Here is a 27,567-nt window from a genome sequence, read left to right on the forward strand (position 1 = left end):
ATGTAAGGGAAGAAACTAACATTACTGAGAACTTCCTAAAGTCTTCAGAGTTGCAAAGAGTACTTTCACTTAATGTTATTTATGTTAGTGTTATTTTCTTTAATTCTTACTCTAACCCTGTCAGGGAGAACTCCCTTTAACTCTCCAGGGTCTTACCTTTTCCATTCTCTGTACAAGGTTCTCCAATTCTGTGATTTGATTATGTTTTTCTTCAAGCTTTTCAGCAACCTGATTCAGATTTTCAACATGCTGCTTCAATTTCTGTTCTTTTTCAAGTTTGTTAACCTTTGGTCAGAAAAGCAGTTGTCAGGCTATTGTTTTTATTAAACCTATACATATATTACCTCCCTCTCTCATTTTCTGAGTAGCCAAAAAAAATTTAATAATTCGCACGTGTTTAGAATTATTTTTTTTGAATTCAGCGTTCTCTGATGGACTAGCACAACACTAAATCAATGGAGAATTAATAATATATAAATATTATTCCTAGAATGTTTACATTTGTTACCATAAAACATATAACAGGTATAAGAAAGAGAGAAGCTAATTTAAGAAAAGCAAAATTTTTTACTTTAAGTTTCTTAACAAGACTTATCTAAAACAAAAATAAAATCTTAGATGGTTAAGAAAAAATGTTTTATTTTTAATCAGAAGGTGTCATAAAAGCAGAATAATTATTCCCACTGTGTCAAGCGTTATTTCCTAGGCACACAGCAGGAGTTGTGCTGCAAGACCACAGAACAGAAGTCTTCATCCTGGCAGCCCACAGGCCATACTGGGAGTGTTCCAACCGATATGCACACACACATTTGTAGGTGTATTTAGCAGAACTCGAGATTTTACAGTTAAAAAAATATGTCTGGCTTCTCTTGAAAACACCAAGTGGGCATTCCTGCCAGGCAACTCCAGGCTGAGGCTGAGGTCCCCCTCGCAGGGACGTGTGCACTCCAGCCCCTCTGGGCCTACCACTCATGCAGAGCATTTGGGTCCACACAAGCCTGCTCACTTCACTCACTTAGTTCTTTATCTGCGCCCTACATGCATGTGAGTTTGCGAACATCACCATCACAGCCTGAAGCATGAAGGCCCGTCCCCTCTGCAGTGGATTTCCTACTGTGCTCCTCTGGGGACCTTCCTAGGGCCTGAGTGGGCAGAGATCCATGTGCCCCACTCCAGCATGAATGAGCTTCCCTCTTTTGAGTTTAGGCACACACACACACATACACACAGACACACACGCACTCACATGCACACACACAGACACACACAGTTTTTTCCCTCTTCCAGTCCTAGAATACATTATTCAGATAAAGTTTTATTGGTCCTAGGGTACATACTTCAGATTTTAAAACAAACAAAAAGTGTATGTATGTCTATGAAATATATCCATATACATATATATACACACATATACATATTCATGTGTTTTCAATATTTTAATTATATATACTCATATATTAAAATATGAAATATATAATTTTTATATTTAAAAATATATATATGTACACATACATGCAATGTTTGTTTCTTTGTTTGTTAAAGCTGAAAAATGTATTCTAGGACCAAAACATTTTTTAAACCATTTATCTAGCCCAACTTTTTCATTTTAGAGTCAAGGAACCCCAAGTCCAGAGAGGTAGACTCAACCTGGGTCATCTAGCTAGTCAAAGGCAGAACCAGAAGAGAAGGCACTGGTCAGTGTCACCTGGGCTAGCCCTGACCTCTAGGCAGGGTGGCACAGCCTCCCTCCCACCTGTGCTCTGCAGGGCTCTTGGCAAGGTAACACAGCGGCTCGGCAGCATCTAGGTGCTGGGCTAAGCAGGGGTGGGGGAGATGGGCACAGAAGACAGTTACCCTGTCCTTACCAGGGCCTGCCAAGTCCCTGGGCCACTGCTTGTTTCACATCTAACTCCTCCAAAAAGAGGGACTTGTGCAGCTCAGGGGTTAGTTCTCCAACAGACAAGCTGCTAGCTCAGTACCTGGAGCAAGCGTTTACTGTCCTCATGATTCTTTCTAACTTCTTCAGACTGTGTTTGGTAGTTTTCAAATAATCTCTGGGCCACATTTCTCAGAACTGCTGCTCCTGCTTCTCTGGAGGCTTCGAGCTAGGAAAAAAGGTCACTGTGCATGTTTTGACATTTACAATAAAAAGGGTTAAAGACAGAACAGTTTGACAGGCAATTAAAACCACAGAGGCTGTAACTGTGCCCTTTGCACCCTCATAGACAATGGATAGGCGAAAAGATACTGTTATCTGGAAAATGCAAAATGAGAATCCTCCCATTTAGTAGGCTGTCATGCAGATGGATTTGCACTGGCCAGGCCAAAGCAGAGCTCCGCACACATCAATGCCCTGCATTTATAGACCGCACCCAACAAAGAGTTCAGCTTATATACATATTTGCAAGCATTTTATCATAGATGTCCGCAATAGTACAAAAAGATGTTTTTTCCTAAAATAGCAGTGGGACAGGATTGGAGTATTAAGGGCAATAAAGCTGAAGTGTTATAAATCTTTCAGGAATTTAACTTAAAAAGGGGCCAGCCCTATGGCCTAATGGTTAAATTCAGTGTGCTCCACTTTGGCAGCCTGGGTTCAGTTCCCAGGTGTGGACCTACACCATTCAGTGGCGGCTATGCTGTGGTGGCGACCCACATACAAAATAGAGGAAGATTGGCATAGATGTTAGCTCAGGGCGAATGTTCCTCAAGCAAAAAGAGGAAGATTGGCAACTAATGTTAGCTCAGGGCGAATCTTCCTCAGAAAAGAAAAAAGAATTTGACCTAAAGAAACAATCAAGGATGGCTGGAAAGATTTAACCACCAAGATATTCATTGTAGGACTGCAGATAAAATAACCCAAAAAAAAGAAAATATAAAGCATTCAAGAGTAGATTAATTAAATAAAATAATGAGACATTGACTGAGTGCTCTAATTAATATTTATTAAATATGTAAAGACTATTTAAAAAAATTATTGTGTAAGAACACTTAATATGATATCTATCCTCTTAAATTTTTAAGAGTACAATACAGTATGAACTATAGGCACAATTTTGTACCGCAGATTTCTAGAATTTATTCATCTTTCACAACTGAAACTTTATACCTGTTGAACTTTTGTAAGATCATTTTAACAATAAAAGTAGTCTCCAAAAGAAAAGAGTGAGATTTAATCTGTGAAATGCATGTGAGCATATGTGTGAATCGATGGATGTGTGTGGATGTCTGTTTGCTTTCACAGATCCATGAGTCTATCCTATTGGCTCAAAGGCTCAAAATACAAAATGAGAAATTTCCTCTAATGGTCATACCTTGATTTTCAATACTTCATTCTCTTTGTTCATTTCTAAGAGCTTTAGGTCTTTTCCCTTTATCCTTTCCATGAGCAGATCCAAACTGCAGCTAGAGGGATCCATTTCAGAATCAGAGCCATTTTGAAGGTTTCGAGAGTGCTGAAATAAACAAACGTGAAAATCACAGAGCTGACTTTCGACGCCTTTACAAACTCTGACAATAATAATTATCACTCAGTACTACATATATCAAGGAAGATTCAGGTCAGCACAAATAAAATAAATCTTTTGAATCTCAAATATCAATGAGGAATTCTAGGTAAAGCAGCTAGCCTCTATAGCTGCTCAAATTTGAGTACATTCTTATATCAAAAAGAAGTAGAAGTACAGCTTTTATGCCTTTTATATTCCCTACAGTTTTAAATAATACTATTAGGTCCCTTTTAGGACATGAATAATATCCACAAGGGCAGTTTTTTGTTTTTTGGTTTTTTTGTCTAAGTTGTAGACATAAATGCATCTTGGTTACATTGCATTACAAACTAATACAATCAGACCTAATAGCTACAATACATAATATTCAGTGTTCAAAGATGCTTCACTGTAATCAACTCACATTAAATTTCCAATCAGAGATGTCAGAACTGAATGTTACTGCCAGTGTAACTCTACGTAAACTCTAGCTCCCTGAAAATATACTTGGAGCATGAAATAAATCTCTTCTGGAATCAAGGACATGTAGGAATGGAAAGGAAATTTGAAACCATCTAACTCAACCCCATCAATTTTACAGACATGAAAACTGAGGGCCAGAGCCCAAGTTTACGTAGCCAATGAGTGGGAGAGCTCATGATACAGCCTCTTGATTGTCCATCCTATGCTCTTTGCGCTCTGCCAAATTATTTCAAGATAGACTGAGGAATTATTATACAATTATACATGCCCTACAATTATAGGAACACGTTTTATTTGTTAAGCACTTATTATGTGTTGGGTAATCTTTTAGATGTTTTAAATATACTCCTTGGTCTGATACTCAAAACACTAGAAGGCACTGTGTCCACTACATAGATGAAGAAATTGATGATGAGAGAGTTTAACCAACAAGCCCAAGGTTATACCTAAAGTAACTGCCAGAACAAGAACTAGAATCCAAGTTTGTTTAAGAACAAAGCCTATATTCTTTCCAGTACAGTATATGGACTACATTTATAGAAATAAAAACCAAAAAGAATGTAGGGCATATAAATAATATAGTCATCATAATTCTGTCATGGTTTTGTTTTATCTACTTCAGACCCTAGTACATACTGTCACTCTCCATATACAGAGTAGGAATTATTTCCTTTTTCAGTTTGTTAAAGAATATTTGATGGAGGGGCTGGCCCGGTGGCATAGCTGTTAACTTCGTGTGCTCCCCTTTGGGAGCCCAGGGTTTGCAGGTTCCGATCCTGGGCACGGACCGACGCACTGCTTGTCAAGCCATGCTGTGGCGGCGTCCCATAGAAAGTAGAGGAAGATGGGCATGGATGTTAGCCCAGGGCCAATCTTTCTCAGCAAAAAGAGGTGGATTGGCAACAGATGTTAGCTCAGGGTTGATCCTCCTCACAAAACAAAACAAAAAACATTTGATGGAAAGACTCTTGTAGAAAGTAGACTACCGGCAGTGATAGACAGCTACAAAGGTCAGACATCAGTGCCTCTCAAACTTTAATGTGCATATGAATCACGTGGTGATAGTAGTTAAAATGCTGATTCTGATTCGGGAGGTCTGGGGTGGAATTCTAGATGCTGCATTTTTAACAAGCTCCCTGAAGATGTTGATGATGTGGAGACTGCAGACCACATTTTGAGAGTAGCAAAGCCCTAGACCATTAGGGCTAAATCCCTACAAGGACATTGCCCAGATACTGAAGGAAAAAGGGTTCGGTTTATCTGCTGACCTTCTGTGGTTTGAGATGGCTGAGGCAAACACACTGAGAACACAATTCATCTCCAGTCCTAAGAAGCTACACCTATCAAGGTCACTAAGGACATCCCCATTGTTATAGCCAATGGTCAATGTTCAGTCCTCAATTTACCTGACCCATGGACACCACTTGACACAGTGGTCCCTCACCCCTTTCTGAAACCCTTTTTCACTCGTCTTCAGTGACTCCATTCTCTCCTATTTTTTCACTAGCCTCTCTCTCAGCCTCCTGTGATGACTCTTCTTCTTCTTCCCACCATCTAACTGTTGGAAATCTCAAGACTCAGTGCTTATATTTTCTCTCCTGTCTATCCACACTCACATGCTTGGTGATCTCCTCCAGTTTCAGGACTGTAAACCGTCCTTACTCCCAAAAGCTCTACCTTGTAGCCTGGATCTTCTAGCCCAGAACTCTACCCTCAACTCCAGAATCAGATATCCAGCCACCCATTAGAAGCCTCCGCTTGGAGGACAAATAGGCAACTCAACATAGCCAAAACTGAATTTCTGATCTTTCCCATTATTCGTAAACATTAACCTTTTTTCCAATTTCAGAGCACTTAATTTAAGAAAATGATTAGAGCTAGTTGTGTTAGTTTGGGAGGCTGAGGATGATAAAGAAGACTATGTTTATGCGTCATACCCCATGTTCTGGTGTTTGCTGTGGCCATACTACACAGTGCATAACACTGACATTGATGAGGTGCACTTGGCTCAGATGAGATTTAACCTGGCATAATCCAGACAAGGCTAAATGCAGATTGCTCGACCTTAAGAAAATAAGGCTGGTCGTAGGGGAGGGGGTGCATTTAAGCTTATCAATTGTCTGATCACTTGGCCTAATGGCTTCAACTGTGTGTCCATTGGTGTGGCCCAGGTAAACCTAAAAACTTGCACCTTTGTCTGTCATTGGGAAATACTGCTGCCACGTATCTTGGTGGGGCCAACATCTTCCTATATACTTTAGATAAGTAAGCCCAGTTTAAAATAGTAAAGTAAGGTCTCGTCATTCCAATCTGATCCTACTAATGACATCTGTGGTTTAATATTTCACACATATGCCCATTAACATCTTTAGATATCAACAAAATATTTAACACTTGTTCAAAGCTTCAAAGAATAATTTGATAATAATCCAAAAAACTTATTTAAATAAAGTCTATATGGCTTTATGTTTATTTACAGAAGGAATAATAGTGGTACATTTTGATAAATTCATACCTTTGCATCTAGTTTGTTATTTGTACTGTTATGTCCTACTTCACCTTTAAACATTTGATTTCGGATCTTTTCCAGAGTAGTTCGAATCTAGAAGAAAAAAATATTTTATTTTTTCCAAAAGCATTTAATGCCAAATACTTTTTTTCTCTATACCAACTACAGTGTACCTCATTTATCTAGACAGTAATACATATATACTGATCTCAGATTTAAATAACTGCCATCAACCTAAGTCGTAGTTAGGCTAATATTGTTTAGATGGCAGAAAATGAGCATTTGGTCTTTATAACGTTTTCTCAGTCAAACCAAAAATATAGCCTAAGTGAAAAAAAACTACAAAGTAATTACTATTTAGTAATTAGCATTTAATACTATTTAGCTCTATTTTTTCTAGATAGTAATTTAGTACTAATTTACTATTTAGCAATTACTATAAAACAATTACTATTTAGTCATCACTACAAAATAATTATTATCTAGTAATTACTACAAAATAATTACTAGAGAATAATTGCTATTTAGTAATTACTACCAAATAATTACTAAGAGGCGATCATACAAATTTATGCATGAAAGATAAGCCCCGTGTCTTGGTGACCTATGGAATTGCAAGATACTCAAAGATGAATTAATCGATCTGAATAAGTTGCAATGTTACTATGGCCAAATTTTTCTGTCTGTTCTAAGAAACAGTTCATAAGAATATATACATTTCTCAGCCATTATCATTGGATTCTGACAAGATTTCACATTTTTAATGAAGTAACATGCCAACGTGTAGTCATTGGCGATATCGACCTTGAACTGTGAGAAGGAACAAGGCAAACTGAGACAGAAACTCAGCAGGAAACCTAAATAGCTACTTGGAAACACAGTATCGACACTCATGAAACAACTGAGAAATGATATAAAACAGTAGGAAGTGCAGCAGCAAAGAGTGCGGGACAAATTAGTGCTGAGAGCTGTTGCGACCCCTCCTGGCCCATTCATTATTCAATTTTACTCCAAGTGTAGGAACAGAGGTTCATATCCTCAAGAGAAATTACTAAATATGTGTTTAAATTCCAACTATCAAGATTGTCATCTGCCAAACTAGGTTTATTCCTCCTCACATGTTTTATGGAGGGAAAAAACAAAGCCCACCAATCCATATTAGACTTTATTTAAAAATATCATATCGGGGCCGGCCCCGTGGCTTAGCGGTTAAGTGCGCGAGCTCCACTGCTGGAGGCCCGGGTTCGGATCCCAGGCGCGCACCAGCGCACCGCTTCTCCGGCCATGCTGAGACTGCGTCCCACGTACAGCAACTAGAAGGATGTGCAGCTATGACATACAACTATCTACTGGGGCTTTGGGGGGAAACATAAATAAATAAATAAAATTATAAAAAAATATATATATATATCGTATCATGCTAACATGATTTCCAGTGCCCACATACCTTTTTCACATATTCAGTTTCTTCAATAATGTGAGCTGCTGTGGACTCATACAAGGCAGAATTGTCTTCTATCTTACCCCTTGGGGGAACTTCTGTGGTCACTGTTATTGTTGTCATTGTGAGTTCTGGCTTTAGGAAAACATAAATCAGTTAGACAGAACTAACTTCTTTGATGAGATGATTATCCGGTTCGTAAACTGAAAGAAGTTCTGTATTAGCGCTGTAATCAAATCTAGTAGAAAATATTATAAATTATTGATATCTGTATATATCCATAAATCCAGGAATTAATTTAATATAAAAAAACACCAGCTGAAACAATCATTGATTAGAAACTTAAAAATTAAATTATCTGAGAAGAAAAATGTGAAATTGTTCTTTTATTCCACATATGAGACTGTGAGACCTCAGGAGTAGAGACATCTTATTCGTCTTCATATTCTAGGACATTGTAAGTACCTAATAAATGTCTGTGGAACTAAAATAATATGTTTATAACAAAATCATATGAATATATATATCACTTATGTACATATATACACACATATGTATATCATTTTGTACTTTACACATACCTTTAATATACTACGTTTTATTGAATTCTCAATAGTCTGTAAAGGCCATTTTCTGAAGAAATATTTGTAATCGTAAAAGATTGAGAAAAGCACAAATGCCCACAAAAAGAGGACTGGTTGAATAAACTGGTCTGGAGTCTTCTCTAGGATGTATTACTCAAAGAAAAAGCATGGTGCGCAAAAGGATATTTGTATCATAATTTCTATAAGAAGGAAGGGATGGATGGAAGGGGAAAATTTGTGATTTATAGTTTGACATTGAACGATGTAATTCTTTTGCCTCATTATAAAATAAAACTAAATTAAAAAGAAAAAAAAGTGAAATCCTCCAAAATAGGAAACAAATAAAACAAATGAATATATCTGTATATCAAGTTGGTGGCATAGCCACATAAATTATTTGACGTGGCTTTAAAATACATACCAGGGACTATTTATCACAGGTGTGTTATGTCCTAAGAACAAAAAGAGTCGCAAAACAATCTTAAACTACATTCACGAATAATATCGTTAGTGGAAATACTAGTATCACTATTCTGAAACTATCATATGTGTGTGTGCATGCATGCGCACGCACTCATCCACATGAATGCATGATGCAGAATAAAGCCAGGAACTCCTTGTCTTAGCATCACTAAGAACCAAGATTTTTAGCATAAGAGAAAAAAATATACAAATTAGAACCAAAAATGTTATGTAAAACTTTATAATCTGAAATGAAATTATGAGAATAAAATAATGATTTATTTTGCTTTAAAAATGTATATTCTAGGTCTATCCACCGAAAAATTTAGAAATAGAAGCAATTAACACTCCTAGTGCCCAGACTGTGGTCTCAGTATACCATTTTCTACTAAAAAGAAACAGGGCTTCTTGAGTGATTCAGGTCTGGGGGAAGAAACGTATAAGGTGAGCCTGAGATATTTTGTCATACTAGAAAGCAAAAAAGTGACGCATACTACTTGAATAGGACACAAAAGCCTAACTTGAAGAGGAATGACTGTGAGGGATTAAAATAGATCAAAAATGTTTAAGTTCCTGAAATTACGAAGACAGGAGAAAAATCACCACCTCTACCACCACCAACCCTCATCATCCAACTCAATAGAAACAGGCCACCATTATACTAAAAATTAGCCCAAAAAAAGGTGTAAGGGGGACACCAACAAGCATTTATCTTGCCTTTATTGTATGAACTGTATTTCATGGTAACCAAAGAGTTAATGAGGGAAATTTTTCTAAAGAATTCCTTATAATAAATCCAAAAGAATTGATAGAATTAGAAAACCTACATTTTGCAACCCCTTATAAAGAAATGGATCTAAGCAACAGTCATCATCAACCAGTGCTAAAAACATCAAATGAGAGGTTGAGGAAGAATGTATTAACCTGAGGGACCCCACTCATCAATCTTACCATAACTAAAAAAGAGACAACCAGACATTATGTCCTCTAGATGCGGTACAATCACGAGTAGAAAGCGTTATCTATGAAATACGCTTAAAAAAAAAGTGAACCTGAATCTAATCAAGTCTCTATATCTAAAGGACAGTAAACAGCTGAACAGGAGGAAAATGTTCAAAGAGTCTACAAGTGTGAAGGTTGCAATCAGCCAAATTCAGATTATGTGAAATATTATGGGACAAATAGCTAGTTCCTTCCACAAATTAATTATATGAAGAAAGATGGAGAGAAGAGAAGAGAAATTGCCACAAATTAAGAGTCTTAAGAGACATACAATCAAATGCAATATATGAATCTTCTTTGGCTCCTGATTCAAATAAATCAGCTATGTGAAGACATTTTTGAGACAGCTGGGGAAATTTGAACACTGACTGGATAATAGACGATGTTAAAGAGTCACTGTAATTTTGCTAGGTGTGACAATGGAATTATGATATTCTTTAAAAAGATCTTATCTAGGGGGCCAGCTGGGTGGCATGGTGGTTAAGTGTGCATGCTCCACTTCGGTGGCCCGGGGTTCCCAGGTTCGGATCCCAGGCATGGACCTACACATCACTTATCAAGCCCATGCTGTGGTGGCGTCCCACATATAAAGTAGAGGAAGATGGGCACAGATGTTAGCCCAGGGCCAATCTTCCTCAGCAAAAAGAGGAAGGTGGGCAACAGATGTTAGCACAGGGCTAATCTTCCTCACCAAAAAGAAAAAAAAATCTTATCTATTAGTCATACATACTGACATATTTGCAGGTGAAATAATGTTACATTTGGAATTGTTTTAAAGTACTCTAACAGAGAGGAAAAGTGGGGCTAGGTACAGATGAAAGAATTTTTTCAAGTTGCCAGGAATTGTTGAAGCTGGGCATGGGCACGTGGCATTCATTATCCTTCTCTACCTGTTTTGTTTCTTTTTGAAATTTCCATAATAAACAGTAAAGAACTAAAAAATAAAATGGCCTATGAGGTAGGATTATTAATCTCATTTTACTGACAAGGAAGCCAAGACTCCCGTAGGTGATGTTGACTTACCCAAGATCACAGTAAAACTAACAGAGCTGAAACTCAAACCTTCCTCTTTGGGACACCAAGTTCAAGGGTGTTTCCATCACATTGAGGCTGGCTCCCCTAGTGAGAAAAAACAACCTCAAAAATATTTAAAATTTAGCAAGAATCTATGCTGTGTTGAAACACACAAAGACTTTTCATATTTGTTAGCATCCCTTTAAAACTAGATAGCTTCTGGGGATAGCTCAAAGTCCTGCATTTATCCTTTAATCTTCAATGAAATCTTCAATTAAAATTCAATGAAGCGTATGCCAAGGATTTTCCATTTTATTCTAAATCTTCTTAGACTGCCACTATGGCTTCTATTTGTTTCTGCTGAAGCTGATTTGGCAGCCACAACTCAGCAAATGTGCTTTTGCAGAATACGAGTGGAAGTACTTCTATTACTCGGTTCTCTGAAGTCTCTTCCAGGATTAAGTTCTTGGTCCAAAACAACATTTAAATGCTTGAAGTAAAAGGAATACCCATAGAGACAATGAGCAATGTGTTTGGAAACCAGAGGGGGGTGTCAGGCTAGAGTGGTCAGTAAATCACAACACATGAGCCCACTCTGGCTCCCCGCCTGTTTGGACAGCCTATGAACTAAGTAAGTGTTGTTCTTACATTTTTTAATCATTCAAAAAAAAAGTCAAAAGAAGAATAACATTTCGTGACACATGAGAATTATATGAAGTTCAAATTTAGTGTCCATAAATGAAGTTTTACTCTAAAATAACCATGGCCAGTCATTCACATGCTGTCTATGCTGCTTTTTCACTGCAACAGCAGAGTTCAGGAGCTGCGACAGAGAAATATATGGCAAGCAATGTCTAAAATATTTACTATCTGATCCTTCACAGAAAGTTTACTGACCCCTGGGTTAGAGTGTGGTACGGGGTCGGGGCAAAACCAGTGGGAAAGTAGAGGCAAGCAAAGAGATCAGTTTGGTGTGATTCAATTCCCCTTGATCTACAGTCTGATTTGATTGACTTGCCTTCTTTTTTCTTTTTTCTTTATAGCATGTTATACGTTGTGCACATTAACAAATGATAAGAGGCATTTCATCATAGGAATTAATCACTCTTTAGAAGAGATCCCACTGCATTCTCACCATCTTTCACAATTTGAAAATCGCGCCAGGCTTCATGTTATATATCCTAAAATATATTCTCTTATGTGCTTTTTATTCTTAATATCAAGGAATTCTGCTCGTTGATCACTGCTATTTCTCAAAACATCCTACCTCCTCCACTCACCAATTGGGCCATCTTAAGTCACAATCTTAGCCTCAACTTACATATCTATAAAAGAGGAGTGATAATAACCTAAAATTGTAAAAATGAGGGGTTTGTTAAATTCCTGGTTGCAGAAGGCACTCCATGGACAGTAACTGTTGATATTGTTGCTCCTATTATTTTATTTTATTTATTTATTTATTTATTTATTATTTTTTTGTGTGTGTGAGGAAGATCAGCCCTGAGCTAATATCTGATGCCAATCCTCCTCTTTTTGCTGAGGAAGGCTGGCCCTGGGCTAACATCCGTGCCCATCTTCCTCCACTTTATATATGGGACGCCGCCACAGCATGGCTCGACAAGCAGTGCAGCGGTGCGCACCCGGGATCCGAACCTTCAAACCCCGGGCTGCCGTAGCAGAATGAGCGCATTTAACCGCTTGCGCCACTGGGCCGGCCCCTTATTTTATATTTTTAATAACACAGAAAATAAGCAGCCCATAACAGAGTGGGTAGTTCATGCCTATCTGGTTGCAAAGTTTATATCCAACTTTATTCTTATGAAATCAAATTCCATTTCTGTCTTTGGTTCAGAAAACTTTTGTGACCACAGCCCTTGATTAACACAAAGAAACCCAAGGGGAACTTAAGCCAGCAAAGTCCAAATTGCCATATGGCATTACCATCCTGGGGAAAATCCATCTTAGCATTTTATTTCTGCCAGAAGTAGATTAGGCAGATAAAATTTTCAAAATAGAACACAATCAGTTAATCAAAGTGAGAAAAGAATTTTGTTTGTTTTATGCTAGAGTGGATTGAAGACAGCTTACAAGTGGCATCAGGCCAAGAGGTGTTATTTCCTGGATGGGGGCTTTTCAAACAGGGCTCCCAGGGGAAGGGGAGGTGCTGAGCAGACGGGCTTTGCCATCTCAACTTGAACCAAAGCAGCTCTGCTTTGTTCTGTCACACACTGAATTTTTCCATGAGACTTTCTGTGAAGAAAGAGTGTTCTACAACTAAAAAGTTTCAAGGCAGACTGCCAAGTGTCATGGCCTGACTCTGCCACCTGGTAGCTGTGTGATCTTGGTCAAGTTCCTTAACCTCTCTGTGCCTCAGTTTGTGAGTTAACATTTGTCAAGCACTTATAACAGTTATATTATAGACATAATAAACGATTTGTACACGTTTGTCAAATGAGTAAATAAAATATGAAACCATTATCCCCAATTACTATTGACAAGCAGTCTGAGTGGTAGAGAAGAGCCAAGTAATATTTTAAACAGTCTGCAGATTGAGTTGGGCTATAAAGGAAACTCTGCTTTGGGGGATGTTAAGACTAGCAAATCCATGGTATTGGTTCTTTCTTGATAATACATCAATAATTCATCAACATGCCCAACTGAAGATGCTAACATCTAATGAATAGATACAATTTACAAAGCAATTCACATGTTATTATGAATTGTAATCCATGTGATAAACTAACACATCACTGGGCACCCGGAATAATGTAACTAAACCTACTACTCTGTTTAATGACATAAGAATGGCTTAACCATTATACAGTAAACACATGTAAAGCACTGTTATGGGTTGCATTCCTCCTCCCCACATTCATATGTTGAAATCCTAACCCCAGTACCTCAGAATGTAACCTTATTTGGAAATAGGGTCTTTGCAGATGTAATTAGTTAAAATGAAGTCATACCGGAGTAGGGCAGACCCCTAATCCAATACGACTGGTTTCTTTATAAAAAGGAAATTTGGACATAGATGCACACAGGAAAAATGCATGTAAGGTTGAAGGCAGAGACTAGGATGATGCTTCTATAAGCCAAGGAACGCCAAAGATTGCCAACAAACCACCAGAAACTGGAGTAGAAGCATAGAACAGATTCTCTCTTACAGCCCTCAGGGGCAACGAACCCTGCTGACACCTTGATCTTGGACTTCCAGCCTCCAGAACCGTAGGACAAGAAATTTCTACATTTAAGCCACCTAGTTTGTCGTACTTTGTTATAGCAGCCCTAGAAAACTCATACAGGCACTGTTTATACTCTAGAGATCATAACAAAGGTGTTTGCTTTCTTGACTTAACCCTTGACTCATTCACTTATATAGTAAATATTTACTGGACACAGCTGTGTTAGGAGCTGTGGCCACAGAGGAGAGCCAGAGACCCTGCTTTCAGAGACTTTCAGTGCAGAGGGGAGACAACCATCAATTAAAACAAGATACATATATGGGGAACATAATGAGACATAGTGACAAGTGCCATGAAGAAAAGCAGAGCAGGGAACAGGATAAAAGGGGGTGCTGTTTTGGATGAATGGTGAGGGAAGGGCAATCTGAGGCATTTGAACAACAGACTTGAATGAAAGGAGGTACTATGTGGGAGAAGAGGGTTCCAGGCAAAGGGGAGAGCAGGAGCAGAGGCTGGAGTTGGCTTAAAATAGTGTTCTAATCTAAGAACAACAAGGTATGCGGTGTAGTCTACCATTTTCTTTTAATGCAGTAGGGCTGTTTTTTCTTTTTTTTTTTTAGTAGACTGAAACTTGTTGAGACTTTCAACTAACCTAAGGGATTGTCTCCCTAGTCACATTAAAACAACTCTAGCCCTGGCTGGCACGGCTCCCTCAGGGTTGAAGGAAAGGCAGAGTACAGCAAAGTCTGTGAAGCTGCCAGGCGCCACAAGGCACGTGCAACTGACTGCCCGAGAAGAGGCTGTAAAGTTCTGTTGACTGCACAGCAGTATTCTCAACTCAGTTCTGTGGGTGCTGACTGAAAAGCATCGTGGATGCGTGGCATGTTTTGGCTGTCCAGCCCTTGAATCTCCTTCCCCGATAGGTGGAATCACCATCAGTATGAGTCTTTGTGGGAAAAGTCCCTGACTTGTTCTTCCTCACTCCCTGGGCTAGAGCACAGGTACAACACCCAGACGCAGCAAACTGAGTGCTCCCACCTGGAAACCCAGTAAGAGACTGGCCCTCGAGCTTATTGAAGCTAGAGGCAGTGAAAACCCCATTATTATTCCGGGAACGGACGGAATCTGGCATAGAGGGTGCTTTGTGTCCAGTGGCAAGAATGCCAGCGGTGGAGTCCAGTGACCAGTGGCAATGCCAGAAGGACCCTATCCTGCTCTTGCTGCAGCCTGATCTTTGCTGAGGTCCCAGCACACTGGATTCTCCCATTTCCAAACCTAGCTTTCCCATCAATTCTGGAAGCTTATCGATACCCTTCCAGTAAATTCCTTTTCTACTGAAGTTAGCCAGAATCAAGTACTCTGGTTTGCAACCACAAGCCCTGACTGGTTTCAGCCCAGTTTCTGAGTTTTCAGTTTCTCAGTTCGGAGCCACCAATATTAAATACTGTTTTATCATTCTTGATGACTGTTATATAGAGCTTAGATATTAGAAACTGAAAAGGTAAGTTACACCAAAAGTGTTGCAAGGATAATTAGGTCATATAAGGGAAAAAAGCTAACATAGCTCCAAATCCTTGAAGACACTGACAGTGTCCCGAATATTAAGCAAGCACACCTGTGCTGCAGCTACAGTACACAGCACAAGGGTGACATCCAGTGTCAGCCGGCCAAATCTCAGGTGACTGTGCAGTTCACCTGAAATGATGCACAGTATATCAAACGATATGCCTGTTAACACTGAACCCAAGTAATAATAACACTGTTTGCAGGTAATAATCTAAGATTTTTTAAGTAGAATTAATTTTATTCATTTGTAAATTTGTGTATACGCACATATATCATAGCCAGTGCTATAGAAAGCTCTTAGATATGAGATAAAAGATACTTAATTTTGGGAAAAAAAGGATTGAAATATTGGTACAAACACAATATACAAATATATACTATTGACAAAGCACTGTGCTATTTACCAAAAAATCATTTTCTACATAATGTCAAAATTAATCATTATAACACACTGTGTTATCATTATTATCTATATATCTATATCTATTTATCTATGTATAATGCAACCAAGTTACAGAAAAGTGATATGCGTTTTTCAAGGGCATAAATTGACCTCATCACTTGAACCCAGATAGACTGACCCCAAATCCAAGTGTCTTTGTAATGAAATAATCGATCTTCCTAGTTCATTGGTATAATTTGAAACTTTGAAAAACAGCTGACAGTTTCACCCAGAGCCCAATATAGCAACTAAACTGCAAAGATGTGCGAATCACCTGAATCCCTCCCCACCTGGGGAAGAGCAGGGAGAAGGGACCAGGACCTGTTTCGTGACCACCAAGGCCAGTTGGGTATGCTGCCTTTACTAATCCTCATACACACCCTAAGAGGTCGGTGTCATTGTTCCCTTTTTTCAGATGAGGAAATGAGGCTCAATAAGATTCAGCAAAGACAGCTAGGTAGCAATGGTGATGGACCCCCGCCCACGAGTTTGCTGGCTCTTTCCAACTTACCACTTTGCCTCCTGCTGCATTCTGAATGGGTTTCTAAGCCTCGTTTCTTGGGCCCAAGCTAGTTTAGTAATCAGGGTTTTCCAAAGGAAGTCACTAAGCAACATTCAAGTAACTCCTGCTGTGAGCTCCTAGGTGCGTCCTTCAGGAGCCTGAGCAGATGTTGCTTGTATGGCTTCACAGGTCAAAAACGGGGGCTTCGGACTGGGTCGGTGCTGCCCACAAGACTGTTCTACTTCCCCCCCCCCCCCACCGCTGGGTGGCTTTGGGAAAGCTTTTACACTCCCTAGCTTCCTCAACTGAAAAATTCAGATGAAAATGTTAGCGTCCTCATAGAGTTACATGAGGATTAAACAGGATAATGCATAAAAAGTGCTTAATGGAGTATCTGACCCATAATACACATTCAAAGAATATTAAATAATTATATTTATATTCACACCTTATGGTGGGCATTTGCTTATAAGACATCATTTGAAAGTGTCCATGACTGAGCTCTGTTGTCCCCTCACTATTCCTACACCTCTCACCCCGTCTCTCAATTATTCCTCTTGCCTTGACCTTCTCAGTTAACAAACAACTCAAAAGCCACTTATGACTTGTCAGTGAAGAAAATATGAAAAGAAGCAGATGTCAATGACATACATCTCAGTCATCTGTAACATTTATAAGGAAGGTGCCCTTTTGGAAAGTTTCTTTTGTGGCTTTATAAAATATTTTAAGAGTAAAAGGCTCAGGAATTTACAAAATCTCTATAGCTTCCTAACCTCATCCTGCAATATTTTAGCTTCAACATAATTGACTTTGTTTTAAAAATTATCCAGCTGGGGCGGGGTGGGGAATCAGACAACACCAAGTGTGAGTGAGGATGTGGAGCAGCTGGAACTCCTGTCTGTTGCTAGTGGGAATGCAAAATGCGCAGCCACGTTGGACAACACTCAGGCAGTTTCCTATAAAGCTAAGCACACACTGTACAACCCAGCAGCCCCACCTCTAGGTATTTATCCAAGTGAAATGAAAGTTTATGTTCCATAAAGCACAAATGTTTATAATTGCCAAACACTGGAAAAAATTCAAATATTCATCAACAAGTGAATTCTACTCATCAATACAAAAGAATGAACTACTGATACACACAGCAACATGGATGAATCTCACATGCATTATGCTGACTGAAAATAGCCAAATCCAAAAGGCTATATACTGTATAGTTCCATTTATATGACATTCTAGAAAATTTGAAACTATAGGGACAGAAAACAGATCAGTGGTTACCTGGGGACTATGAGTGGGAGAGGAGTTGACTACAAAATGGGCATGGGAATTTTTTGTGGGGGGCAGGGGTGATGTAACTGTTCTATATCTTGATGCTGATGGTGGCTCCAAGACTGTAACCATTTGTCAAAACTTACAGAACTCTACACTAAAAAAGGTGAATGTATATACTTTTATTTTAAAAACAATAATCCAACAGTACCCCAGAAAAAACAAAGTACAGTTGAGATTTCAAAATCCAAGGACCTTCACTGATTTTATCAGAACTAACTGGAAGCCACAATTAGCTGCATTTGTTTTCCTTCATTCAGGTTATTGACTCCAAAAGGTATAACTGGCAAATAATAGCAATGGAACCATGATTGTTAAAAAGCAAGTAACTGGGCTGCTGACAGGCAGATAAGTAGATAGAACTGTTGCTGTTATCTGCTGAATAGTTAATGAAGCCTGACATTCAATATGGTGAGAGAAACGAGGGAAATCTTAAACATCTTAAGAAAGTTAATAGTTATTATTTACTAAGGTAGAAAAGCAGAAGGAAACATATAAGAATATGTAAGTATATAAGAATATTTGCAACAAGATTTAAATTGAATTCATGAACCTAGAACTCCTTATCTATCCATCCCTTTCCTAATCGTTTTCTAGATGCACAACATGTTTTCATTCTTCACAGTTGCCCGGTTGCACGTAGACTGTTGGATCAGCGACTACAAAGTCTATTCACGGCGGCCACCACTACCGCAGCCCGGACCCTGCACATCACCGCCGCCTCTGCCCACGTTCCCGCGCCAGGAAGATGTCAGACTGATCGGAGCTCAGCATCCTACTAAAATCCAAGCGATAACAGAAAGATCCAAGGGTGAGAAGTAGTTTCTGGTTTTGGGTAAAACCCAGTTCCTTGTACCAGACCATGTCAACATGAGTGACGAGTGAGTGAGTTCGTCGAATAATTCAGAGACGCGCACAGCTCAATGCCCATAGAGCCTTCTTCCTGTTGGTGAAGGGGCACAACATGGGGAGCCTGTCCACGCCCATTTTGAAGGGTGTGAAAGTAAAAAGGATGAAGGCGGATCCCTGTAACTGGTATATGACTCTCAAGAGACATTTGGAATGAAATTATCACTGTAAGACTAGAAAAATGCATCTGTTCTAGAAATTTTTAAACCCTGATCGAGTTAAAAAAAGAGACGTTACCAACTGAGACTGATCGGTTCATCTAATCACAGATCACCAAAACAGTAGTGTTCCTACCCAGGAGTTTTAGCAAGTTGTTTAGATATTTCAAGCAGAAAAACTGAGATCCAAATGAGCACACTCAGCTTTGGAAAACTATATTAGGTAACCTAGACTATCTTGTTTTCTAATTTTAGAAGTGTAAAACTAAAATCCTTTGCATTCTAAGTTGTCAATAAAACAGACCATCAAGTTATTTTAATGCTCTTTTTTCCCCCCATAGGAACTTGCAATTTCAGCAGTAACTTACAGGCATTCAGAGACATATTGTCTTCTCTTTAGTTTCACAGAATCTGCCAACTTTATATAGAAGGGTTTCTACTCAACTGGAGAAATCTCCCTGAGGTTCTTTAAGCTGAAGTTGTCAAGTGTAACCTGTTAAAAATGCATTTTCCGTAGAAGTTGGCACAAAGCAGGGTGAATCGGGGTGTACAAGAAAGCAGCTCTGACTGAACTATTGTTCAAGGTTCCTGATTCCTAAGAAGTCAATGCTTTTGCAGTGATAGAAAGTTCTTACTTGGTTTGTTCTCTAGACTACACATAGAAAAACACCATCACTTAATGGGAACCCGGAATAATGTATAATTTGGGTCTGGCTCCTAAAAAGGCCCCGAGAAAAAAGGAGTGACATTTCTTCTGTTTTGGATTTTCTCTGATCTAAGAGCTCCAACTGGCGTCTGATTTGGTAAATAAACAAAGAGATGTATCAGTTTCATTCTTTAGCACAGTCATAGAAACTACAGAATAGTACAATCAAAAGCGTATAAATCCCGACGCACTCCCTTCTACTTTTTGACTTACAGCTATAGATGATTCATGCTTTAAGTGCCTCACTAAAATATGGTATTGAGAAGTGCTCCTATTTCTAAGAGTACTTCAGTTATCACTGTGAGTCATCAAAATTCTCCTACTCTAAATGCACGTCATTCGTGAAGAAAATGTAGCAAAGGATACGTATGATCTTTACAAATATTAATGTCAAGAGTTAAACATCTTCCAAGTCCAACATAGAACACTAAAGAACTGTGCTTCCTGCTATTTGCCTGGCATTTACTATTTACTGTTTTCATGGGAGTATCACAGAAAGATTACGGTTATGTCACATTCAGAAAATATCAGTAATCCATACAAGGAATATATTTTTCATAAATACGAGGTTGACTCGTATCAGTTATTTTCAAATTATGCTACCACAGAAGCTGAACCAAAGTACCTGTCTTACCACTTAAATGTAATTGCAGAAATGTCCACCAATTGGTAAATAAAACATGGTATAACCATACAATGGACTGAATGTTAGTTAGCAATTAAAAGGAACCAACTACTGATACGTGATACCACCTGAATGAACCTCAAAAACATTATTCTAGGTGAAAGAAGCCAGATGCTAAAGACATATATTGTATGACCCTATTTATAAGAAATGTCCAGAAAAGTCAAATCTAAAGGGACAGAAAGTAGATTAGTGGTTGCCTGGGGCTGGAGGTGAGAATGGTGGGTGACTGCAAACAGGCACTTGGGATCTTTTGCAGATGATGAAAATGTTCTAAAATTGGATTGTAGTGATGGTTACACAATTCTGTAAATTTCCTAAAAAATCACTGAATTGTACACTTGGATGTATTTTATGGTATGTAAATTATACCTCCAATAAAGCTGTCTTTTGAAAACAGAAAGAAAAAAAAAAGCAAGAATGCCTTGAATATACTCACTCTTTTCCTCTAGAGTAAAATAGAATTCTAGTCATATTTTTCTAATTTACAGGAAAAAGTAATTTGATGGATAGAATTTTCTCAATTTGAAGTTTTTCATTCATCGATTTTTTTCCCCCTAAATTACTGGCATCCACTACTAGTTAGTTTTTATTTAATTTGCATGAAATTGATATTTAGCTATTTCAGGTTTAATATCTCAATATTTCATAATATTAAATCTAGAACACATGATTCCTAAGTTCTTACCCAACGCAAGCAAAAGAGAAAACCACTGACCTCAATAACGTATAACTCCTTTACAATTTTTAGATTTGACGATTTAAATCAATGTAAGAGAGTTTGTGATTTGAAACTAATCTAGTTTCAGTCACTGTCAAAATTGTTGGATGGTCATTGACATGGTTCCTAATCTATGGTCTCAAGGTGTCCTGGAGGATTCCAATGTTGTGTAAATTACATAAGGACAGGAATGTGTCGTATTTACACAAGACTGTATCCCTTTGTGTCTCCAACATAGAACACAGTGTCCTGAACAACAGGCGCTCAATAAACATTGGTTCAATGAATGCATGAATAGGCCAAAAATCCACAGGTACCTGAAATAGTTTCTAAAACTGAATATAAACACATACAGGCTTTTGTTTTCCAAACCCATATAGATTTCATGCTTAGTAAAATATAAATTCACTTAAACATGTTATTAAATTGATAGTAACATTTTGCCATTACGAAATTTTTTCAATCAATAAATGGCCCTATAATTTCGACATAAATATCTCAGTTCAAGAGATTTGAAACAATTACTTTGAAAAAACTTTTAAATTCCCTTCAAAACCTTCAATTCTTTCCTTTTTCAGTCCCTATCCCAAACAAACAAATATACACCTTATTTTTCAGCTTTGACCAGAATATGGATTACAACTCCAGCCCACTGTAAATCAAGCCCACTGTAACTCAATAAACTAACAAATAACATGCTCATGAATAATTGACAAAAACACAAAGATAAATGATATCACTGAAATCGTGTCTGTATTTATTTCAAAAGGCCCTTTTTAGTTAGCACAGGTTTAGTAACTAAATTTATTTAGCAAATAACAAAGGTAGGAACCTTTTTATGAAGCTTGCCTGGGTGGGAGGAAGTGTGAGCTGTTTGCATTCTTTCTGTAAATTCCTCCCTGTCAGGGACCTTCACTCTCAGTGAGGGGAGAGGGAGGGGGCCAGCCTAGCAACAGAAACAACAGCATCCATTGTGTCTGCCAGGATATCTGAGACTCCAGCTCAGATCATATTTCTGACAAACCAGACTCCTGTAGAACTGAATATTTAATAGCACTAGGTAAAATCCAAAAGACAGGTTATCTTTTCCCTATTGCAAATGCAGAATAAGTCTCTTTCAGACACTTCATCTAGTCTATATAAACCAAGAAAGTACAGGAGGTTTTGGTTCCTGAGATAAAACAACTACAGTTTAACGGCAAATAGACACAGCTTCCACTATGTTCTGGGCTAATCGCTTCTTCTGATCCTTGTATTCTATATATATATATATATATATATTTATTTCCTTTCGAAGAAGGAAAATTGAAAATTCACAGCCATGTCATCATCCAATCTAAAAACTACTCTCGCACTGTCCTGTACTACTCTTTCAGTAAGATAATACTGCTTCTTGGCACAACTGACTAGGGCTCTCTAACTTTCAGCTCTAAAATCCCGTGACGGTAGAAAACTGTAAACCAATGAGCCATTCTCCTTTTGCTACACCTGTGACTACAGAAGCCAGCACGGAAGAATGAAGGGTGAGACAACCACCTTCATTCATTCATTCATTCGTGTTTTTAAAATTTGCGGGCGCAGTGACATGTCAAGGCCGCCGCGCAGGGGTTCACAGGTGGCAGTAAGTTTTCCGAAGGGCTTTCTTCAAAGCCTCTGAATCGCGGGGACCCCTGGCAAAAGGGAGTGCATGACAACAACCTAAATAAATAATCAGGTGTGCATCGGACTGAGGAGGGGTGCTCGGGGAAAGGCAACTCTCTCTCTTCCCGGAGGAGCAGAAAATTCTCGCCCAGGGAATCCGAGCCCAGAACAGAGAGAGCTTTACAGGGAGGAATATCCTCCTCACCAAGGGCCTGTTTACAGGGAAATGCCCCGGTGCGCTGAGCTGCGCTGGGGGACAGGCTCCAGTGGCACCTGGACATCCACTCACCTTGGGGGTGACCTGGCGCGCGCCACAGGAGCCAGGCCCGCGATGACCAAGGCTCCCTACCTTGGAGGGCGCTCCGAGAGCGCGGGGTCCCGGCGCTGCTCCTCCCCTCGGCTCTCGGACCTGGGGCCAGGGTGGGCTCCGCCAGCGATGGTGACTCCGCCACCCGCAGATTGGGCTCCGCCCCGCAGGGCGCGCCGGGGCCAGAGTCCGGCGCCCGGGTGGCTCCGGGGAGGAGCCTGGGCTCCCGCCGCGCCCCGGACGCACACGCCCTGCTCCACGCACTCTGGGTGCACTCCCTGCACCTCCAAGTCCCGACCACGGCACACCTCTCGGTAGAGTTACATAGAGGGGGTTAGTTGCTGCTGCTTTTAAAGAAGGTTCTCTTTGCACTCTAAGTTCATAAACTTTTGTTTTATTCTTATTGTTTACAATAAAACTTTTTATTTTGGAGGAATTTTAGATTTTCGAAAAAGTTGCAGAGATAGCAGAGAGTTCCCTAAACCCCTAATATTCACATCTTACATTTCCATGGTACATTTGTCAAAACTAAGAAATTAACATTGGTCTGTTACTATTAACTAAAGTCAACTTTACACAGATTTCACCAGTTTTCCGCTAATATCTTTTTGTACCAGGATACCACCCAGGATTCCACATTGCGTTTAGTGTCATGTCTCTTTAATCTCCTCTGGTCTGTGACAGTTTCTTAGTTTTCTCTTGTTTTTCTCGACTTTGACAGTTTTGAAGAATTCTGCTAAGCTATTGTTATCTCTCATTTGGTTTTGTCTGACGTTTTCCTCGTGATTAGACCGTGGGTGTGGGTTTGGCGGAAGACCACAGAGGTAAAGTGCCCTTCTCATTATAGGAGATACATGATGGCAATATGACTTATTACTGGTGATGTTAACTTAATCACTTGGTTAAAGCAGTGGCTGCCAGGTTTCTCCACGCAGTTACTATTTTCCTCTTTCCATACTCTTCTTTGGATGGGAGCCACTAAGTTCAGCCCACTCTCAACCGAGGAGGGTAGGGGAATGAAACTCTACTTCCTGGGGTGGGGGAGTGTCTACATATATTATTTGGAATTACTCTGTAAGGAAGATTTGTTCCTTCTCTCCCATTGATTTATCTATTCAATCATTTATTTATATCAGTATGGACTCATGTATATTTATTTTATACTTTGAGCTGTAATTTAATACCACATGATTTATTTTGTTGCTCAAATTGTTCAAGCTTTGACCATTAGGAACTCTTTCAGCTTGGCTCCTGTGTCCCTTTGAAAGTTCATAAACTTTTAGAGCTGGGGGGAAAAAAAATCTCACTAATTATTAGCACCATTCCTCTCACATTTAACAGATTTGGGAAACTGCAGCCCAACTCCCCCAGTATCCAAAAGCTTTTCAGAATCTTCCTGTGACCCCTACAATTATTGATTCCCACCCCAGTAAGAGGAAGGGAGAAGAAATGATTTTTTGTTATTGTTGTTTTTTCCCCCAACAAATGAACTTGTGGATTGGGACCAAACCAGGAAGGTGAAAGTTGATGGTTCTTAGGTAAGTTTGGTTAACTAATCCTATGGTTCTATTAAATAGATACATGTATATTTACAGACAAATCATGTTCCAAAGATAGTCATGGATGTTTATTACTACTGTAAACATTGAAGAAATACAGCTATTGAGGATCCTGTGTTATATCGCTTTGGTTTGTGCAAGTTGGTCCCTTAAACACCGGGTTTCCTCCTTCTGAGCTGGGATCTGGCCCAGCATTCGACGCTGCCCTGCTTTCTGAGACTCACTCACCTCCCCTCCTGGCGGTAACCCCTCTTGGAGAGGGAAATCGACTCCACTAGTCCAGGGTTTGCCGGGTAAACACAGGATGGGTGGCCCCTGAGTAATCCAACACCACAGAACTAAGTGATTTTCCATCTTTCAAGTATGTGTGACAAAGTTACTAAAAATAATAATAAAGTGTTTTTCTATTTTGGAAAACAAAATGTTGTCTGTTTTGTATTTAAGTCTCACCATATCCCAGAAAAAACTGACAAGATCAGGGGTGATGGTGAGATTTCTGTGCACTTTTCTGGAGGGAGACGGGAGACTTTAACTGAAAGTAACAATTCTCACCGGTATGAAGGACTGACTATTCCATAGGTCTTCAAATGTACTATTACCTAAGTAATTTTAATGAATCTTGTGTGGAGGAGAGTGGAGAACCACTCAGGATTAACAAGCATGTGGAATTATACAATATCAGCAACCTACAGAGTGCTGTTCAGCAGAATCCATAAACCATTCTTAAATTTAAAACTCTGGTGGTGTGTCTTAGAGGTTGGAAATTGGGGGAATGGGGATCGATGTTTATGGATTTCTCTCATAGCTATAGCATTTGGTTGCTATTTTTATGACAGAATACATACAAATCCTTTGAAATAGCCAAATTTTCTCAAGCTGCTTTTCTTCACATTTTATGTAAGACTATCCATATTTTAAAAAAAGCGTTAGTCTTATGCATTTTTTGGAATGGCTTGGGTTTGTCTGATGGAGATTGTGTAGGGATTAAACCATCCCCAAACCACCCTCAGCACCCCCACTGAATAAATACTTCAACTATGGCCCTGTAGGGGGGGGTCCACTAAAAAGGAGGGACTTTAGGCGGCAGAAGAAAGTTCCAGATGCAGCTCCCCTCTTGGAGCACACTACACATTGTTGCCCAGGTTGTAAGAGGGTCTGACTGTAAATCAAGCGCCCACATTCAGAGCCTCTGCCTGTGACGTTCAGAATGAGGCTCATATTTGAAATCACTGTTGCTTATTTCTGTTTGGTGGTTATTGGCTAAAAGGAAATTATATATTATATATACATATATAATATATATATGTACATATTTATGTTTTTTGGTGAGGAAGATTAGCCTTGAGCTAACATCTGTTGTCAATCCTCCTCTTTTTGCTGAGGAAGATTGGCCCTGGGCTAACGTCTGCGCCCATCTTCCTCTACTTTATATGTGGGATGCCTGCCACAGCATGGCTTGATAAGCAGTGCGTAGGTCTATGCCTGGGATCTGAACCGTGAGCCTCGGGCTGCCGAAGCAGAACGAACAAACTTATCCACTACGCCACCGGGCTGGCCCCATATAATATATATTTTTAAATGCAAATCTTACCATGTCATTCTAACCCCCCAGTACACAGACATATATCCCCTACCATTCATTAAAACACTTCATCATCCCCTCGTGACCTTGGGTTTAAAGCCTCAGCCCCTCCCCAGGGTGAAGAAGTCCCCCCTCACCTGTCCTTCCTGCTTCATCTCTTGCCATGTTGCCTCCTTGTTTGCCAGCAAGGTGGGATGGCTTTAGTGTTCCAAACCCACTCTTGTTTCTCCTTTTATTTATTTTTTTTGCTCGTTTCCCCCACACACACTCTCACCCCATGGATTAGAGTGAGCTTTTCCCTCCACTTTGTCCTGGAAACTCCTTCTCCCTTTATTTGCCATATATTGGGAAACCTTCCCTGATCTCCCCAGCTTATGGTGGTCACACTTAGGTCTTCCCATAAAATGCTGGATATATTGCATTTGGCATTGTGTTAGTTTCCTATGGTGGCTGTAACAAATTACAGCAAACTTGGTTGCTTAAAAATATACATATTTATTATCTTACAGTTTTGGAGGTTAGAAGTCTGACATGGTACTCACTGGGCTAAAGTCAATACATCAGCAGGGCCATGTTCCTTTCTGGAGGCTCTTGGAAGGAATCTGTTCTCTTGTGTTTTCCATCCCCTTCTAGAGGCTGCCTGCATTTCTTGACTCATGGCTCCTTTCTCCATCTTCAAAACCGGCAGCACATCTCTCTCTGCCTCTGACTCTCTCTCTTTCGTTTACAAAGACCTGTGTGATTACATTGAGCCCAACTGGATAATTCAAGATAATCTCCCTGTTTTAAGATCCTTAACTTAATCAGATCTGCAAAGTCTGTTGTGCCATGTAAGATATATTCACAGGTGCCAGACTAGGACATCTCTGAGGGGCCATTATTCTGCCTACCACAGCTGTGCTCCTAAGTCACTTTATAATTCAAACATTAACTGGCTTGTTATTAAATGTTTTATTTTTTAAGGGAGAAAATCAAGGTTTGGTAAAATTATAAAGGAGGCATGCTCCCATCTCCTTTTTGGTGATGCCTTTGATTGCCTTTCTCTAATGCCACCCTAAGGAGTGCCTGATGTTGGCAAATTTTCCAAGTTCTTCCTCTTCCCCCATACCACAGCCTTCCTAGGCCTTCTGGGACTTGCTGGATGGAAAGGAGAACACAAGTATGGAAATCAAGGCACTTGATCTTGACACAGTTGAACTCTGTGGGGCCCCCGAGACTGAACTCTGAGCTCGAGAAAATACTGTGTATCTAAATGTTTCTTGCCAGCTTGGCACAACAATTCATCTTCTCCG

The 27,567-nt window shown here is 39.4% G+C and overlaps 1 protein-coding gene across 3 annotated transcripts in view; it reads right to left on the reverse strand.

Annotated features, from left to right (window-relative positions):
* CCDC68 (coiled-coil domain containing 68) overlaps window positions 1–23,241 on the reverse strand; it is a 51,022-nt gene extending 27,781 nt beyond the window's left edge. For 2 of the 3 annotated variants that reach the window (XM_058557179.1, XM_058557177.1), the window contains exons 1-6: window positions 23,117–23,241; window positions 7,928–8,056; window positions 6,487–6,573; window positions 3,315–3,455; window positions 1,980–2,105; window positions 157–285 (exon numbers count right to left, since the gene is read on the reverse strand). In XM_058557179.1, coding sequence (XP_058413162.1) covers window positions 157–285; window positions 1,980–2,105; window positions 3,315–3,455; window positions 6,487–6,573; window positions 7,928–8,044 — 600 coding nt within the window. In that variant the 5' untranslated portion in view covers window positions 8,045–8,056; window positions 23,117–23,241. The remainder of the gene's footprint in view (window positions 1–156; window positions 286–1,979; window positions 2,106–3,314; window positions 3,456–6,486; window positions 6,574–7,927; window positions 8,057–23,116) is intronic. The other variant, XM_058557178.1, reaches the window with a different exon arrangement.
* Between the last annotated feature and the right edge of the window lie 4,326 nt (window positions 23,242–27,567).

Source organism: Diceros bicornis, chromosome 16, assembly GCF_020826845.1.
Source record: "Diceros bicornis minor isolate mBicDic1 chromosome 16, mDicBic1.mat.cur, whole genome shotgun sequence".
In the NCBI taxonomy this organism is placed as follows: Eukaryota; Metazoa; Chordata; class Mammalia; order Perissodactyla; family Rhinocerotidae; genus Diceros; species Diceros bicornis.